Source organism: Berghia stephanieae, chromosome 4 (assembly GCF_034508935.2).
Source record: "Berghia stephanieae isolate SIO BIC M18660-M18661 chromosome 4, UCSD_Bste_1.3, whole genome shotgun sequence".
Taxonomy (NCBI): Eukaryota; Metazoa; Mollusca; class Gastropoda; order Nudibranchia; family Aeolidiidae; genus Berghia; species Berghia stephanieae.
The window spans coordinates 22,813,179-22,833,251 of record NC_088363.1 but is presented as its reverse complement, the minus strand read 5'-3'; the positions used below and the strand labels follow the sequence as shown (position 1 = coordinate 22,833,251).

General features: G+C 36.0%; 1 protein-coding gene across 1 annotated transcript; it reads right to left on the bottom strand.

The window, feature by feature from the left end:
• Window positions 1–258: 258 nt before the first annotated feature.
• Window positions 259–20,034, bottom strand: LOC144970247 (protein SDA1 homolog). Its single transcript, XM_078909687.1, has 13 exons — window positions 19,654–20,034; window positions 15,675–15,779; window positions 15,134–15,232; window positions 13,972–14,344; window positions 12,844–13,235; window positions 11,346–11,577; window positions 10,884–10,960; window positions 9,910–10,042; window positions 8,167–8,246; window positions 7,366–7,565; window positions 6,449–6,533; window positions 5,645–5,803; window positions 259–397 (listed from the first exon to the last, which is right to left on the bottom strand). Exons 1-13 carry the CDS (start codon window positions 19,738–19,740, stop codon window positions 347–349), a joined length of 2,073 nt encoding a protein of 690 aa, XP_078765813.1. The 5' UTR covers window positions 19,741–20,034; the 3' UTR covers window positions 259–346.
• Between the last annotated feature and the right edge of the window lie 39 nt (window positions 20,035–20,073).

Below are 20,073 nucleotides of genomic sequence, written 5' to 3'. Positions count from 1 at the left end.
TCCTTTAAAAGAAAAGGATCCCAAGTCCAGACCTGAGTGAAACCAAATTTGTCGCATTCCAGGCTAAACACAAGAGAGGCATTGTTGCATTGATCTTCAAGTTTGAGGAAGCAACAGTATTGACTGGATTGGATTAGATTGGAAACAGTTAGGATGGACCTTTTTACATACTCCTTTTTTTATCCTTATAGGTAGCCTGACTGACCACTTGAGTGATGAATATTTATTGTGATAACAAATGACAGGAACTCCATTACAATTTCTTCCATAATTTAATTGTTGAATACACAGGTCAAATTATAGATTTGTCAGCAGGTACATAAAATTTATCAATCTCATAATATGATTAGAATTTCGATTTCTTGCTCTTTTTCAAAAGGGAATTTCGAAGGGCAATCTGGAAAGAAGAAGAAAATAATAAATTAAAAGCATTTCAAAATTACAGTACGTTCTCAACTAATACTTGACAAAATTTATACAGAAACGATGCAACTTATTATGTTTGAGTTCTATTTTAACAAATACAAATTATTGTATTGATATTATACATTGCATTACTTGAAAGCATCTTTATCCCTGGCATGATGAATGAAAACATTTGTGATTATTACTACAAATACTTTTTAAAAATACTTCAAGATCAATAGAACAGTGTTTCAGTCATTAACAAATCTTGATTTTTTAAAAAATTGGGCCCCATCCTTTTTTAAACAAATAATGCTTAAATTTCATTTCTAAATGAAATATCTTACTTCTATAGTCTTATGTTTTTTAACTCACTGACTGCCATGACCGACACGTCTTGGTTTTTTTCATTCTAAGCCTGACTGCCAAGACCGAACCCCCTCGGTTTCATACTTTGCTATTTATTATCTGTATTCACCGAACAGTATCGGCCGTGGCAGTTTGCCAACGTCGTAGTTCGCGACTTTCGCTTTGTTTTCATACCAAACATGATCGGGTACTTTGTACTTTGACATTTTTTACTAGCACGAATAGTACTTGATAAACTGACTTCTTTTCCGTGATTTTCAACCATGGCAGAAAGAACAAGAAGAAACGTATTTGATGCTTTTCAAGCCCCAAATCCTTATATTTCTAGTAGCGAAGATGATTTTGATGAGCCAGACATGTGTTTAACCCATAGAGGCCCGGTGTTTGCTAAAAAAAATTCCCCTGAAGCCCAGTGTAAGGGGCATAACTCTTAACAAAAAAATACCAACACAAAGTTTAAAAATTATTAAACGAGAACCAAATGACATAAAATTATAATTTTAATTCCTTTTTATAGCCAGATAAATTTGCTTTCGAATGATATATAACATGACATGTTTTGATTTCAATAAATTGGGAAAAAAAATATTAAAAAAAAAAAACTCGTTCCCCGCACCCCCATTCCCGTCATTTTCGTCAATCTCGGACTCCGATTCAGTGTCCTAATCACCTTGATCGGGTGCTAACGCCTCGTCTTGTCCATCCCCACCATCGTTTACATCTTCTCTTTCTAGTTCGATATCGCTTTCATTTCCAAAATCCTCTTCATCGTCTACACCACTCTCCAAAACATCATTTCTAGCGCCACGCAACAAACTCGTGAGGTACGGGAGTGCCATTTTTCTGAATTCGATTACTCACTTGCTATCAACGATATAAACGTGCGGTAAAAAGGAAACGGAAATAGAACGATCGCATTACGTTTACGATGTTTCCGGTTTAGAATAAAACGAAGTGATTCGTTGCAATAACAAAGTAAACATGATCCGTTTTTTCTCGGGGGCCACGGGCGATGACGGGCGATGCGGGCCTCAACAGTCGCGGGCGACTCCAGGGGAAGCGGGCCTCTATGGGTTAAGTAATGATAATGACAGTGACTTTGTTCCTGAGCATTCTAGTAGTGGTAAAAAGAGACAACGAAGGGTCGTAAGTAGCAGTTCTAGTACAAGTAGTACAAGCGATTCTGATTCAGACTTGGACATTCCAGGTCCATCAACTTCTAATTCTAGAAAGAGAAGGAGACCAAATGCCTCTCATGGCTCTACATCAATCAATCCTTTATCTAATTCACCTGATGATGTGGGTGATAACCCCACTGTGATAATGAGGAAATACGGGAACTTGTCCGAGATGCAGCCGGCTGGCTCGAAGGGTTTGCTGGTTTACCTGATATTCCTGAATTCAATGGCAATCCTGGACTTACATTTCCCATTGATGATGATATTACTCCAATAGACATTTATAACAAAATCATAACAAAGGATTTCATCAAACATTTCAAAGCCCAAACCAACCGATTTGCTCAGCAGAGCATTGCTGCCAAAACCAATCTTGCACCGAATAGTCGTCTCGCGAAGTGGAAGACAGCTTCTGTACATGACATTGAAGGTTTTCTTCTTCTATTTTTACATATGTCAGTTGTTCATAAACATGTTATAGATGAATATTGGTCTACCAGAGAGATTCTTCATTCACCGTTCGCCAAAAATATTATGTCGCGTAATCGTTTTCAAGCTTTGTTGATGATGATTCATGTAAATGACAACACCAACTATATGCTTCCGACAGAGCCAGGGCATGATCCACTTTTTAAAATTAGGCCATTTTATGAGCATTTACAAAGAACATTTACAGCTTTATGTGTTCCAGACAAAAACATTGCAATTGATGAAGCTGTGTGCGGATGGAGGGGGAAGCTGCGGTTCAAAATTTATATCAAGGACAAGCCAGTGTCGCGGGGGATCAAACTGTACATGTTGGCCGATAGTAAAAGTGCTTATGTCTACACCTTTGAGATTTATGCTGGTGAAGAAAATGTTTCGAATAAACCACATGATGTTTGTCTGCGCCTCCTTCAGCCACTTTTGGACAAAGGCTATCACCTGTACGTGGACAACTATTACTGCGCTCCCCCGCTTGCTGATGAACTTGTCGCACGGAAAACAATGATGATAGGGACGTGTAGATTCAATAGAAAGGGCTTTCCAAAGGATCTAGCAGATAGAAAGCTTGCAGTTGGAGAGGTCTGTTACAGACAAAAAAATGAGCTTGTTGCTTTGAAATGGAAAGACAAAAGAGATGTGTATATGTTGTCGACGATTCATGACCCCACCCAACAGAGTGAAACCACGACCCGCCATGGAACTAGAACAAAACCTAATGTGATTATTGATTACACTAAGAACATGTGTGCAACAGATAGAAGTGATCAACTCCATTCATATGTTCCTTTGCGCAGAAGAACTGCCAAATGGTGGAAGAAGTTGTTCGTTCACCTCTACGTACTATCCGCTGTTCAAGCTCACATTCTGTTCAATAAGGTACTGCAGACAAAAGGAAAAGCAAGGTGGAAACTACACGACTTCATTTTGAACTTGGCAGACCAACTTACAATTGAGTACAAACGTAAACAGGCAATCAAACTACGTGCCAGTACTTCTGACATTGCCACCACTTCGGCTTCACCCGTCGTAAGCTCCATGAATCGTCTTGTCGAACGACATTTCCCTGAACCGCTGCCAGCAACCAGCAAAAAGATACCTAGAAGGTCATGCAAAGTATGTACAGACAGGGCTAAGGCAGATCAGAACAGAGATCGTACATCGAGAAAACGACAAGAAACAAAGTATTGGTGCCCTGATTGTAAGGTCCCGTTGTGCGTTGACAATTCGTGTTTCAAGGATTTTCACACCAAGCAAAATTATTTGTAATTTTTTAGGGAAACATTCACCAAATCATATTTTTTTTGTTTCTTATATTATTGTTATTATGTTGCTTGGTTTCTGTAAAGAAAACAATTATATTATAGATATTTAGACAGTAAGACAGTCCGAGGAAGAGTTATAGTTATACCCTTTAAAAAAATTCTCGTTTTTGGCAATAAACACCCTATTTTCAGAAAAACATTGTAAAATCCAGAATAAAGCTACATGAAATTCAATGGCATCATTTGAAAGAACAACTAAAACAGGTTTGTATGCTTTTTAAAGTGTTTTATTATCTTAAAAAGTGTGGTCATTATGATTTTTGGAGTAACATGCCGGAACCTCTGGCAGTCAAGGGAATTCCATTTTCGAAACCTGTGGCAGTCAGTGAGTTAAAAGAACTTTACAATACAATTCATTCCCACTTAAGGAAAACATCATCATCCATCGTGGCTTGTACTCTTGAACACATTGCCAATCAGCTGTCTCCACATATCACGATCCTCTGCAGTGGTCATAAAGTATGCATTGCTTTTAAAATCACTTTTGGCCATTCTTAGGTTACTATATACACATATCATTCTCTGTCTTCCTCTAGCTCTTCCTTCAATCATCCCAGATGTTACCAACTTTTCTATTCCATCTTTACTCCACACGTCCTAAAAACTGTAACTGCTTCTTTCTGATGGTATCTATCAATATTCTTCCTTTTCTCACCTTTGCTAACACTTCCTCGTTCATATACTTGTCTGTCCATGATAAGCTCAACATCCACATCTCAAATGCCTTTAGACTCTGAGCATATTCTTTGTTAAGCGTCCACGTTTCACAACTGTATAAAAGGGTACTTATAACATATGTCTCCACTACTTTCATTCTGGTCTTCAACTTTAGGTGGTTGTTTGACACATGTGGACGCATTTTATGAAACACATTTTTCGCTATTGCTATTCTTTATCATATCTTTCTGTGTCACATGCGTCATGGGTAATAAAAGTGCCTAAATACTTAGATTTCTTTACTTATTTGATTGACACTCCTTTACTTGACAATTGAAAGGTCGTGTTGTTGTCATTCTTTGAGACCACCATGCATTCAGTTTTCTTAAAATTTGATTTCAGGCCCATCTCTTCAATTTTGCTCACCAGTATATCTAAAATTTTCTGCATGTTTTCTGGAGAGTATACCACTAGAGTACCATTGTCTGGGTATCTTATGTTATTCATATTCTGCCCTCCCCCCAACAATAGTGCCTTTCATTTATTCAATTTGAATATATATGTTAAAAAGGTCTGGTGATAAGACGCAAGCAACCGTGTCTTACTCCCTTCTCAGTGTTAAAGAAGTCAGATGTTTCGTTACAAAGTTTGACACATGCTGTTTGATTCCAGTATAAGTTTTTCTAAGATTTTAAAGAGCGTTTCATGTTGTCCTGAATCAAAGGCTTTGGAATAATCAATGAAGCATAGATAAAGTGATTTTGGTTTTTTTGATTGACCATTGCATTATTGTTTTCAATATAAAATTGCATTACCCTTCCCTTTTCTTTAACAAAACCAAACTGCTCATCACTTATCTTCGGAGAGACATTGCTCCTCATTCTTATCATAAGTATTCTTAATATAAGGAAATCATACAAAAGCTAATAAATGCACTATAATTTTGGACAATGACAATGTTGTTTTACACCAAGGTGTGTAACAAATTATGCACAGTATGAAAAATTTTTTTTAAAAATCGCAGCTTTCATTAAGATTTTGGGTGATCAAAATCTGAGAGTCATAAAATTTTGCCAAGAAATTCAGTGAGATCAAATATATTCATCAGAAATCCTTGAGGATGTCACAGATGCCTTCCAACATTCCACTCCCCCCCCCCCCCCCACTCTCTTCCAAAACAAAACTAAAAAAAACAGTCCCAAAAACAAAAACAATAAGAAACCAAACCTGTTTTTCTCGAAAGGAACGCTTCACTTTTCCACTCCTAATTTTATGTTTCACCATGTTGAAGGCTTTCTTTTTCAACTTCTGCTTATTTGATGTACTAGCAAAGGGATTCAGCTTTTGCGGGCCATGGGCAAACTTTTCTCTTCCTTCACGCCCTGCCTGTATGATACAGAGATTTAAGATGAAAATTGAATAATAATTTATCTGGGTAACAATTAGTACGCTCATGAGAATGACCTATTTGATAAAATTAACCAAATTGTTCAAGACAGAGCAACATGAACATAATTTTTTATGCACAAGTGATATCCATTGGGATTATACTTAATCTACATTTTACTTTTTCGAAAGATAGTTTAAAGTTTAGAGGATTGCTGATATTGTCTCACATATTTTGTAAAATATCTTTTTGGTATCTGTACTCTGTATTGCATAACAAAAGGCTCTGGGGAAACCTTAATCAGCCCATGGTGCAGTTGAGGTATATTTCTAGCATAAATTGATAGCTGGAGTTGGAATGTTAATTGTAGTTCTTAATAGCTACGACTGCCTTGGAGCTGGAGTTTATTCTGATAATTGCTTGCTGCACTTTGAATAGAACACTACTTCAATGGGAAAAAAATATTCCACAAGATGAACAGATCCAGTGGAAAACAGAGGTTAGAAAAAGGATCCTGACTAGGCAGATTCAATAAAGAAAACTGTGTTGAGTGCTTATTAGTAAATCAATTGGTATCGGTATCAACAAAGAATGATCAACAAGATTTGTCTTACAGATTGGAGACACCACAAAGAAATACCTACCATAACAGTGGCCAGTCTGGACTCCCTGTCGTGTGCTTTCTTTTTATGGACCAGCTCAATGTCACCCAGACTAGGCAACTCTTTACTGAAATATGAACAATTCATATGTTAATAATTTGTGTAATTGATATTAGCCGTATTGTGTATCAAACATCGGCAAGAGATCCTAATTATTTCATGTGTGCAGCTCTTTTACCATCACTCACTGAATAGTCCTTTGTAACATATTGTATTGTTACGAACTTACTTTTAATTTTTATCATCTATTTGGTAATTATGGTTTGGATCCTAAACTGAACAACCATAGTACAGTTTTGATTTAACTCAGGTTTTAAAACGTTTCTCTTTAAAAAAAAATGTTGACTGTAAGGGAGATATCTAACTACTGACACAAAAAAAATTAAAAAAATGAGATAACTGCAAAAAATACCACCATGTAGAAAATGAATAAAGTGTGAAATAGACAAGATAACTAATACACATCTTAACTTGTGTTCACATGAATGGGCGATCAAACAAATTTGTTGAATATTCATACACATTGATCTCAAAAAGAATCAACTGAAATGATAACTGTTTCCAAAAAAAAATAATCCCCATAAAATTATGACCCACATCTCGGAAGGTAATTTGTTATGAGTGAACCAGATAAAGACAGTTTAAAGTGAACATAATAGGAAATGAAGTTTAAGAAGCAAAACTCACTCTCCTCAATGAAGACATTTATCTCAATTCAAATGTTAATGAAGTCAATTAAGCTTAAAATTTGATTTTAATCATCAGGTTCATTCCAACATAATACTGTTTTGAGAAGACTAGTCAGAAATGTGAAATATCAAAGAACCCCCCCCCCCCCCCCCCAAAAAAAAAAAAAAACAAAAAAAAAAACCAACACAAAAAACTACAGCCAAACCTACTTCTGCTTTTCTTCCATCTCCTCTCGCTTTCTTTTCCTGGCCTTGCTAGCAGCTCTCTTAGCAAATGGTAGATCCTTTGAAATCTGTTGCAAGCTTATGGCCCTGAAATCTTCATCTGTCATGATTCTTGTGGAAGAGACTTCTTCAGCAATCTTTTGTCTCTCTGCTACTTCTTCTGGTGTTTCATCCTTTTCTTCAGTCTATGTAAAATAAAAAAATATAAAAATAGATGAATATAAGAACTGAAATCAAGATGTGATGCAACTATCATCTGATAAGAGATAAGATATACTCTATCCATCCTTGTATGGAAATTATAATTCTGTATCACAACACAATTCGGTAATATATAAGAGAAATATCAATAAATTAAATAAAATTTGGCAAAGAAAATTAAAAGTTAAAAAAAAATGTACAGTGGAACAAGAAGAGATTAATAATCGATTATAAAAAACAAACTGTACTAATTTCATTGTGAGATGAGTTAGTGATAAATATTCCAAATGCAGATATAAAAGTCCCTTTAAAAAAAAAACACAACACCTAATTCTAACTACATATAAAATGATCAGAGCTCCCACTGACAATTAAAAAAAAAAAAAAAGTTACATTATCAACATTTAGTAATCGATTTTAATCCATATTTGTTTTTACTCAGCAATGGAAATTCTAATAACATATATATGGGAAGAATTCCTACATTCTAATAACAAACCCCAAAACAAACAACAAAAAACGAAACAAAACAAGAACAAAAAATCAAAAGAAAACATGCACACATCAATGGTAACACACGCCTACCTCTTCATCAGATGAGTGGTGGACATCAACCCAATCTCCGTCATCATCATCTTCCTCCTCACTGGCAGATTCCCATTCCTCTGGAAAGGGCAAACGAGTTTATAAGAAAGAGACACAAAGTTGTAAGTTAATAACAGTGATTTGACCTTCGATTTTATTACAATAATATTCTAGGGTCCCTTCTTTGATAAGTCTCATATTCCATAAATATTTGATTAAATTCATTTACATTTATACCCACAGACTGTATTTTCCCCAAAACTAACTGAGGTAATCAATTATATTATATACTTGATTTACTCTTTGGGCCTTCAGTACCAAATGTAAACTAGTGACTGAAGAGAAAAATAAAGTTAAATAAAAACAAAATGTAACAGCAGAATTGTGCATTAAAAAAATATTTCTTTAATAGAACCAATACGACGTGCACTTATTTGCAGGTCTGATAATCCAATTCTTTATGGGCTCATTGTTGTAATGGAAATCTCAAAAAGTGACACAAAATATTGTCCATTACAACAATGTTAAACTAGGCCCATATGTGGGTTCTGTCAGACCTGCATATAAGTACACGTTGAACCAACACATTAAAAAGATATATCTTCTTTTCATGGCAAAACTAGAATGTGAAAATATTTTTTAAATAAACCAAAACAAAACACTACAAAAACATCTATATCAATAAAAGAAAGAGCAAGTCTGTCTTCTGTCTGTGTGTTAACTAGAGGGAAAACCAGACTACTGTCTGCTATGAAAATTAGCCAGTCCGTTAACATTTTTTATCTATCTGATGCAGGACACCCATATTTGTTGCGATTTCGGTTGATTTTACAAAGACCACAGAAAAATTTCAATCAATTTTATTCGGTCCATGATATTGACGAAGCAATTTTAAACAGAAAGCAAAAGCACAGCATTCTGTTTTGATACGTTGAAATTAAACACTGATTACAAACACGACTCTACTCACTCTGTCCACTCTCTTCTCCTACAAAATACATTTGTATCGAAGAAATGAAATTGACGTCACACGGCTCGTTGATTTTGTTTTTATGAGGCTCTCACAAAATTGTATCAATGAGACTATAAACTTTTAAGGTTACACATAGTTTTGTGTGTTGGTACAAAATATTCGGCTGGCATTGTTATGAGTTTTTAAAAGGAAACGCATAGCAGCAACAATAGGAACGAAGTTGACCCACTCAGCTCTTTGCTATTGACTTTGGACATTGAGTTTTGTGCTTAGGTCTCATTCAAATATTGATTACATGCGTTTAGGTAAACTTCTCACAACATCCAGCATCCACATTAAACATACGAACACACATAACGGTGTGTAACCTTTAATGTTTATTGTTTGATTGATATTGATGGTGTGCATTTAGGGAAAATACTCAAATCATCCACCAGCCAGATATAACAGACCAACAACACAAACTATGTGTAACGATAGATGTTTATAATCTGCTTGATAGCATTTAGTGAGAACTAAAAATGATGGAACAACACATTAAAATTTTCATTCTTTTACAATCCCATTTAGTGAATTGAATCAGTATCTTACATACACAGCAAACAGTGCTAACCTCATTTGACCATGAATTATTGATGAATATTATGTGCTGAGCACTGTATGCCAATATACCCATGTGACCAAAAAGTTAATTTTTGCTATCTTTGCAAAGATAAATGTTAAAAAGATACTGCAATACCTGTCTACCCCATATTCAAAAAAAGTCATACCCTGATCTTGTTTTTCATCTGTTTCCTTTTCAAGCCTTTCAGGTATGACTTCTGCTCCAGCAATGAAAGATTTAGCTCCTGTCTCTCCATACTTTAACACTTTAACTTCTTTCTGTGTTTCTGTAGGCTTTCCCTGGAGAGAAAAAAAAAAGTGATAAATGAAATTCCAATTGTTAAAAAAAATAATTTGTTGTGTTTTTTTCCCCTGGTAGTTTATGGCAGTTCCAAATTCACAGGTCATTTCAACGTTATGTAAAATGAAGATAATGGGATGGCCAAAAAATCATAGATAAATCTGTGCAAACAACCTCCAGAGAAAAAAATAAGACAAATAGGACTGGTTCAAACAGTGAAGTGAAGTAGATCCTAAGGTCAATCTATCCATTAATCAAGTCTTGTAATTACCTTAACCCTCTCCTCACCAGCCATTTTTAGGATTTTCCCCAAAACTTCACACCCAACTAACACAAAAGTTAGATTTTTTATCACTCTCACATAATAGCAGTAAGTTCTTGCCATACATAATATCTTTAGCAAAACATACTCTACAACACACTGTTCATTATCTTAAAATTTTATGATGTACAAAAGAAATTTGAATAAGGATAAGGTTGATTGCATCGTAACGAATGTGACGATTTTCCTATAGTTGGTAAGGAGAGGGTTAAAGTATCACCTATGGCAAAGGATCCCTGCAAAAAATTACTAACATGTATAATGAAAATAATGGAAAGAGCAATTATGAAGAAAAAAAATCCCACTCAGCTTAAGATGAAATTCAAAGCTGGGATAAGACGAAGTAATCTCTTTCCAAGAAAGATAGCTATAAGAAAGAGGAAAACAGATATAGATGATAAAAGAGACAAGACTGAGCTCTGACGGCTTCACTTAACCTCTCTCTCTTTTTTTTTCTTTCCTCGAAACAAAATAAACAATACATACATATGAAATTTAAGATGCATAAACTAACATACCCTGTCCTTTCTGTGTAACATCTTCACATCATGGTGACGGTAGAGCTGAATCAGAGATCTGGCAGCCATAAAGACAGCTGAAAGATAAAAGTTCTTAAACCATCAGTGATTAATGATACATCATAGCTCAAACCAAAGTTTCCAGCTGAGATACTTTATAAAACAAGTTGAGGCATATTACATGACGTACACACAATAGTCACATTATTCAATACACACACAGAGAGAGAGAGAGAGAGGAAGAGAGAGAGAGAGAGAGAGAGAGAGAGAGAGAGAGAGAGAGAGAGAGAGAGAGAGAGAGAGAGAGAGAGAGAGAGAAGGAGAGAGAGAGAGAGAGAGAGAGAAGAGAGAGAGAGAGAGAGAGAGAGAGAGAGAGAGAGAGAGAGAGAGAGAGAGAGAGAGAGAGAGAGAGAGAGAGAGAAAAGAGTGATGGGGGGAGGGGGAGGGAATATCATCCCTTACTTTTGTCCTTGTGACCCTTGTATTGTGCCAAATCCTTGAGTAAATCCTCTGACATTGCAAGGGGACACCTGCTACAGATTTCTCTCACTGCATTGAGACCAACCCCCATCACCTCTCCAGAGTTCCTCTCAGTGATGAAGTTGTTGGCAATAGTCATCAAAATGTCCTCCATGGCATCAGGCGGGACAACTTCATGGCTACCCTGAGCAAGGTACAGCAATAGTCGAGTCACCTGGTAATGACAAACATTAAAATAAACTCATTGGAATCTTCTTCAACTCAGTTGAGAAAAATGATTCAATCTGTTACTGATTACTGAAAATAAAGTTTGCATATTCTCTATGAAAAAATAAAACAACGAAATAAAACTTTATTCAAATGCCCTTTGAAACATACATACTTCTGTTCAATCTAAAAAGGTGGATTCTCTGTTTTAAATTTTTCTACAGAGAGGACCTACAAAATATCTCTGTCATCAATCTGGAAATTTTTGTTGTTGGCTGAAGAAGGGTTTTGATCCAAAATGTTCTGTGTTCTTTTTAAAATCTGTTACATTAATTTTTGTTTATTATGCTCTGTTTTAAAGACTTTCTATAAATGATAAGGCATTTACACTGAAGTCACAAAGAAAACTCCCAAAGAGCATCTTCACCAAGACTGAACCTATGACTAAATTATCGAAAAAATTAATGACTTACCACTAGACTTAATATTTTAAAAAAACAAAAAACAACAGCAACACAAAAATAAATTAAAAAACCCAAACAAACAAAAGTGTAAAAATAAAAACAAACAAAAATACAAAGAACACAAATAAAGATGAAATGAAAAAAACCCCAAAATACCCAACAAAAACAACTTTTTCATCTCTACGACGGAAACTTTTCTTCAAGTGATAAGCATCCCCAATGATATTTGAAAGAACACCACAAGACAATATTTGGTCAGGTGACCTATTTGAATTCACATAGCATTAACCGGTGTGATGAAAACCTTATATCTTTCAGCTTTGAAGCAAATCAAAGGACAAAAAAGAGTAAATAATTTCAAATATTTATCTAATGATTTAGAAAATTCAGATATCAGAATAAAGTTGAAACAAAATTCCTCTAAACCTTTGAGGGAAGAGTTTGAATTGGGTCAAATAAAAAAAACAAAAAAACAACCCAAACAAACACAAACAATACTTCACCTGGATTTCATTAGAACAAAGGGAGGGGGGAGAGAAATGGAGGCGTGGTATACATTTAACACTTACTGGAAACTCAAACATGTTTGTGAACATTCGGACAAATACCTACTTAGCGTTTATTCATTTAATTCTTCATGGCTTTTAAACATATCAATTTAAGATAAAAACTTTTTTAGAGCAATATGAATATATTTGTCAAACATACTCTATATTTATGTAAGACCTGCAGTGTATTCTTTGACAAACAGTGAGAGAATAGACGATACAAACATTTTGTTGGTTTTAAATCATCAAAACCCTTCTCACCTCTCTTTGATGTGGTTGGATGAACCGTTTCATAAAAGGATAAAAATTCAACAAGAGCAATTTGTGTATTCCAATTAGACGTGATATCAAATCGATCATCATTAATTTGACTTCAAATCTTTCAGTTGTTTTCTCCAGTTGTTTGAGAAGCTTTTCACTAAAACCTTGAGGGTCATGCACAAGGTGAAGGGCAGAACTGTCAAATATCTCCTTGTTGTTCTTTTTCTTCTTGTGTTTATTCACAGCCTGCAATGCTTTGTCAAGTTTTCTCTGCCTTTTCCTTGATTTTTTGCCTACTCGATGACCCAATATCAAATCCTTGGCCTTCTTCTTGGAATCACCCTCTTCCTCTGAATCACTACTTTCATTTTTTTCCTCTGATTCATCTGGACCTAGTTGAATAAAGAACAAAAAAAAAAAAAAAGATAACATGAAAGAAAAATTCAACAAGCACATTTGCCATTGATTAGGCAAAAGTAATAGTGATTTGAGATGTATTAAATAGATAAAAAAATATACATCTAAAAATCCTTATTTTATTACCCGAAAATGTTCACAATCAATCCAGATACAAGAAACCGCATTACGTGGTCTTCACAAATTATCGAGTACACATAGCTGTGCTTTTAACAATTTTACACTTCTGCTATATTGGCTCACTTCTGTTGGAATGTTAACATCTTTAGCATTCATCAATATGTTGAAGATATATACGCATATATATATATATAAAAGACGGACCATTCAATTCCTGTTTAAATTTTTGAGTTGCCACAAAAATGCTTCCATTTACAGTACAATAAATCTGAATTCTGCTTAGTTCATTGCTTTCATATAATATGACGGACTCATCATGTTTGTAGAAAAATTTCTTTTTTTTTTTACAGATAAAATCATTAAATTCATTATTATCATTCTAATTACCATTATTTTAAAAATGAGTCTTCTGTTGATGTGCGCACGAAAAAAAAAAAAAAAAGTAATTGATATATATTTTATTTTAATCACCCAAATGTTTTGAGACTAGTCATTTTGTAAAAAAAAAAAATCAATCTTTGCCTACTGCTGGCTCTGAAACTATTTCTAACTGTATAGGCTAATTTGATCACATCATAACATTCATCATACCAAGGAAAAACTTGAGGGCTGCAACCATAACTTTTGTGATTTTGGAGAAGCATGCAGTGGTGATGACATTGACTGTCTTGGCATCCTTCCAGATATTCCTTCTGTACAACTCCACCATGATATCCAGAGCTGTCTTTACTGTTACAGTATTAGTCTCCTGCAGCATGGAGAACATGAAATTTTGAAGGGCCGCATTCAGCTTGGGGTTCCTGTGTTTCTGGTTCACATTCTTAATATCGGACACAATGTACTGGTAAATAGTTTTCCGTAACAGCTTGTCCTCACACCTGAGAAGTTTGAAGAAAAGCTGCAGGACCTGAGTGGCCGATATGAGCTCTTTGTTTCTCAACATAATCAGGGCTTTGACCAAAGTCTGAAAAATAGATATTATAATAGAATGTGTAAGTCATAGATCTATGTCAAAAAAAGGTACAAATAAATTACTGTATTTATAAAATAAATTTCATACAAACCTCTTACCTTGCTTTTATGACAAAGAAATTGGGAAAACTACCTTCTATCCTATCTCTCAAATTAAAAAAATTAAAATTCAAAACAAACTTCTGTATTCACTGGTTCAGCATCAGTCAAACTTCTGAGCATCACCACAATTGAAAACAGTTTTAAAAAACCCCTTTAAAATATTCTTGAAAAGTTATGAATCACACTGAATTGGTCAATAATATTTGCAATTGCTGTTTATATGATGGGATTGAAGTTGCATAGTACATCTTGTATGATTAATGCAAATGATAGCCTACAGCTTCCTACCACACATTACATTTGTTATTTCATTTCCTACAAAATGATGCAATAGCGATGCATGAGACATTACTTTCCTTTTTCTCCATCATTCATATAAATTAAATGACTTGGTCAGATTGAGAATTACATACTAGTGATTTGGATAGGACCCTAGTCTATCACAAAGTACTTTCCATCAGATCTAACAGACCCAGCTACCCAATCACTGCTGGGTGGACAAAAAAAATAATCTCGACTACACCCGGGATTGACCACTGTCCCTTTGCATTTGAAGTGAGTGCTCTACCAACTGAGCTATCAGGTCCCCTTTATTGCTATTATTAAAATGAAATGTATGAGATGGACTATATATTTAGTTTTCAACAAAATGTTTTTTAAAAATCTGGCAGCTCCATACCATTCTCATTGTCCTATCTAGCACTGTGCTGTAGTTCTTTAACAAATCTCCGAGCTGTTCTGGAAATTCTGTGACATCTTCCTTATAACAATGACTGACCTGAAACAAAAGAAGACAAAGTTCATAGCCACCAAATAGTAACTAAAATATAGCAGACCTCTTTTTCAGTAACATCCATTTCAAATAAATTATACTCCTAGTTTCAAATCCAAACATAGGGCTTATCATTTAGCAATTTTGTTCATAAAATTCGCACCAATTAATGTGACAAGGAAAATGGAAGCTGTGTTGTTCATCAAGTCTGAGTTGGAAGAAATAATTTGATGATAAATACAGATACCTCATCCTCTATTGAATTTAGTTACTTTGTGCAAGATTTTAAGACGGGTGGCAGGCACTTACTAAAACTGTTATGAGCAAGCTGCACTACGAATCATGATTTTGAATAATTTAAGAACTAATATTCACAGTATTTCTATCCCCCGAAAGTTACAGGATGGTCCTTACAGTAGTTGTAATCAATAAAAAAGGTAAAACTTACCTGTGCTAAAAAGGTGATAATTTCATCTAACTTTGCATTGTACTTTGTTGGCTGCAGTTCAAAAGTCTGCATCAAACTGTGGTAGTATTGCCATTGTTTTAAAAACTGAGGAAAGAAATAGATTAAAAATAAATGAAAGTGAAGTCTTTATGTAATAAAATCAATGCCCAAACGAGGTCAATTAAAAAACCCAAAAACAAACAAATAAAAAAACCTCTGGTTGTGTGCTACATGCTAGATAATCTACTACATTTAAAAACTGTTTTAAGGTAAATACATTAACCTTAAAGGAAAAGACTCAAAACAAAGTGGGCATTGCCCTCTTTACTCTGCTAAAATACGATGACTTCCACCATGCGCAGAGCCATTTCCATTGTAATGGAGTACTGGTTCTAAATCTCAATTGTTTATCTTAGATATCTCTTAAATCTCTATAAAAGTCTAGGAAGTGATTTTTGCAATCATAAGAGTTGCTATGATATAAATCTTTATCTCATCGATAATGGTTAACTTTAGCCTTATAAAATTCATACTACTTTTCCCTTATACACACTAAATTAGTTTAAAACTAGATTCAAAGATTCCTGTGGTCCTGAGGATGACCCAGATAATAATAATAATTGTCATGAAAAAAAAATTATTTTGTTTCAAAATAACATAAAGTACTTATTTTATAGCAAATAAATACAAGCTATTTACTGTCAACAGTTCCGTAGTGACTTCCACGATTGAGATGGGAGATATCAGAAATTTTCAATTCCAATACGATACAATTTAGCAGCGATACTGATATTTTAACAAGAAATAATGATGATCACTTCCCTCGTTTGATCTTATCTATGGAAACAGCGACTTCTACCATTCGTAGCCCGATTGTTGCATTCATAAACGCGACATGTATGAAGCATGATGGTTTTGTAAATATAAGTCAATTACTCTGTGAAAAATATCTCTTGAAAAAGTCGATTAATTTTGAATCGAAGAGAGGGAAAATAGTGAAAGATAATGCCTCGCATAACAAATCATAAGACAAGAAGAGTGTATTGACAGCCCAATCTTCCTTTTCATCAAATGAAAAGAGCTACTTCCGGCACGACACAGTAATTACAGCTGATTGACCCACGGGAAATTCCTACTCATTGGCCATCTTGTCATATCCATGGGTAAATACTATGACAAATTTCATTGGTGTTTGATGACCTATGACAGAGAAAGCTTATATGTGAATTCTTGCCGTATTAATCATGACGATGTGCAGCATATTTTTCTTTAAAGCAGAGAAAATCCTACTTAAAAAAAATAAATCTATCAGACATATCTTTACTTGGCAGGGATTTGCCACTTCATTTTTCTGTATGTTTATTCCACTGAATCTGAAGTTTGGATAAAAAAATAAAAGAAATTTTAGTTTTGATATGATTTCAGGCAGTGTCTACGTACACGGTAACCGGGCACCTAGCCTCAGGATCTACGTACACGGTAACTCCGGTAACTGGTTTGCCGCTACAATACAAGCAATGGATGGACCTCGCTCTGTATGTGTGTGTGTTATTCAAAAAAATCAAACAATACAATATAACCCCTAAAGGTGAGATTCAAGGTTACCATGTATGTTACTGTTACTGTGTACGTAGATCCTGAGGCTAGGTGCCCGGTTGGTAACGAAAATAATGATACCAAGATATCTGTGATATTCCTCTTTATAACGAAGTTATGCATCTTTAATTGAACCCCCCCTAAACCTTCGTAAAAGCGAACAGCAATTTCCAGTCATAACTTTCTTATGGGTGAGTTGGGTCACAATTAGACTCCCACTGCTGCTCACTAAACTGCCTAAAGTTACCGTGTATGTAGACACTCCGATGATTTTAACTTGTCTTCGAATTCCTGAAAAGACAGTGAATAATTAAAAACAAATAGCGGTGAGTATGTAGATTCAAACCTTTCCACAACGATTGACAATGAATGAATGATCGGAAAGTGCGAGATTCGTATGTGTGCCAAGGCTCTAATAAAATCACTGCATGCACCTGAAGAGTTTTAATTTGACTCCCTGGTAGTTGATGAACGGTCAACTACCAAGGACTCACCCTTGGCAAATGACACTTCCTTAAATTATACTTGATACATCGAATATCTCTGCCAAATTTAATTATAATTGATACACTTGCAGCCTAATTTATTTTTTACCCACCATGAACCTTACTTTTCGGGTCAAAAACTTCCTATTCTCAATTAACTCTTAATTTTTTTTACACTTGCCATACATGTAAATGATTTAAATGAAAATAAAGCTTATTTTCTGACCTTTAAAATGATACCCACCATTTGCCATTAAATATTTAATTGAAACGAAATTACTGAAAACGATAATCCGATAAACTTTCCCAATCTCAATCGCCGTGATATGATGATTTTGAGGCGGCTGCCTCTATTCTCACCCCCGGGATGAGAATAGAAAAGCGATCGAGCTCTCACCCCCGGGATGAGAATAGAGGTAGTTGCCCCTTCTCGCTATTCTCACCCCTGTAACCAACAGGTAGGGAGGGTAGCCTAGCCTAGCCGCCGTCCCTTCTCGCTATTCTCACCCCTGTTAACCAACAGGTAGGGAGGGTAGCCTAGCCTAGCCACCGTCCCTTCTCACTATTCTCATCCCTGTGCAGGGTCAGCTTAACACCCCCCCACCTTCCTCATTACTCTCACCTGATCATCATCATCTCTCTCGTGACTACTTTTAGTGGTACTGGACGTAAGGAGGGTGAACATGCAGCCCTGCCCCTTCTCGCTATTCTCATCCCTGTGTAGGTTCAGCTTAGCACCCCCCCCCCCATCCTCTCGCTATTCTCATCCCTGTTAACCAACAGGTAGGGAGGGTAGCCTAGCCTAGCCCCCGTCCCTTCTCGCTATTCTCATCCCTGTGTAGGGTCAGCTTAGCACACCCCCCACCCCCCCTTCCTCACTACTCTCATCTGATCAGCATCATCACTCTCGTTACTACTTTTAGTGGTACTGGACGTAAGGAGGGTGAACTTGCAGCCCCGCCCCTTCTCGCTATTCTCATCCCTGTGTAGGGTCAGCTTAGCACCCCCCCCCCATCCTCTCGCTATTCTCATCCCTGTTAACCAACAGGTAGGGAGGGTAGCCTAGCCCCCGTCCCTTCTCGCTATTCTCATCCGTATTAACCAACAGGTAGGGAGGGTAGCCTCGCCTAGCCGCCGTCCCTTCTCGCTATTCTCATCCCTGTGTAGGGTCAGCTTAGCACCCCCCCCCCCTTCCTCACTACTCTCATCTGATCATCATCATCTCTCTCGTTACTACTTTTAGTGGCACTGGACGTAAGGAGGGTGAACATGCAGCCCCACACCTTCTCGCTATTCTCATCCCTGTTAACCAACAGGTAGGGAGGGTAGCCTAGCCTAGCCCCCGTCCCTTCTCGCTATTCTCATCCCTATTAACCAACAGGTAGGGAGAGTAGCCTCGCCTAGCCGTCGTCCCTTCTCGCTATTCTCATCCCTGTGTAGGGTCAGCTTAGCTCAATATTTCATATCTCTCTCGCCCTCTCCCCATCCCCCCTCTTTCTCTATTTTAATTTGTTGGTATTTTCTTCTCTTTCTCCTCCACTTTCTATTTCGTCTCTTCCCCCCCCCCTTCTCTTTCTTTCTCTCCCCTGTCTCTATTTATATCTGGCTGTTGGTTAGGTAGCTAGGCTCTCCCTACATGTTGGTTAACAGGGGTGAGAATAGCGAGAAGTGGCGAGGACCTCTACTCTCATCCCGGGGGTGAGAGCTTGATCGATTTTTTATTCTCACAGGAAGAACACAGATTCTCTCTGTAAAATTGCCTCATATTTTCAACAGAAAATTATCAATTTGATTGAAATTAAAATTAAATGTATTTTTTCAATTTTCGTGTCCCAGTCCCATTCCCATCCTCCAACTCCATCCACCATCTGACCGGGTCAACAAATACTCGTCCTTACCTCATCTCGATAAGAAAACGGGTCCCGCTTCATTAAGTTTTGAAGATGAGGGAGATTTGTTGCAAAATGGACAGCCTTGGCAGTCATTTTGAAAAGGATTAGGATACCCTCGTTCAAGTAATTCGTTTACCTATAGGACTAAGGACTAAGAACAACATGCGATGTTGTTTACAGTTAGCAATAAACAGTTGATGGATTACTTTCTACTAGAAAACATAAAGAGACTATAAAGTGTTGCAAAGTACGTAAGTAGTAAAAGGATCAAGCCAATTCCTAAAAAATACCAAAAAAAAGCGTGATATTTTCTGATCGTGTAACTATCTTTTATGGATTGTTCTCATTTCATATACATCTGTTAAACCGTATAAAATTGACCACAATGGGTCCTTTAAAAATATTGATCTACATTTTTAGCAAAAA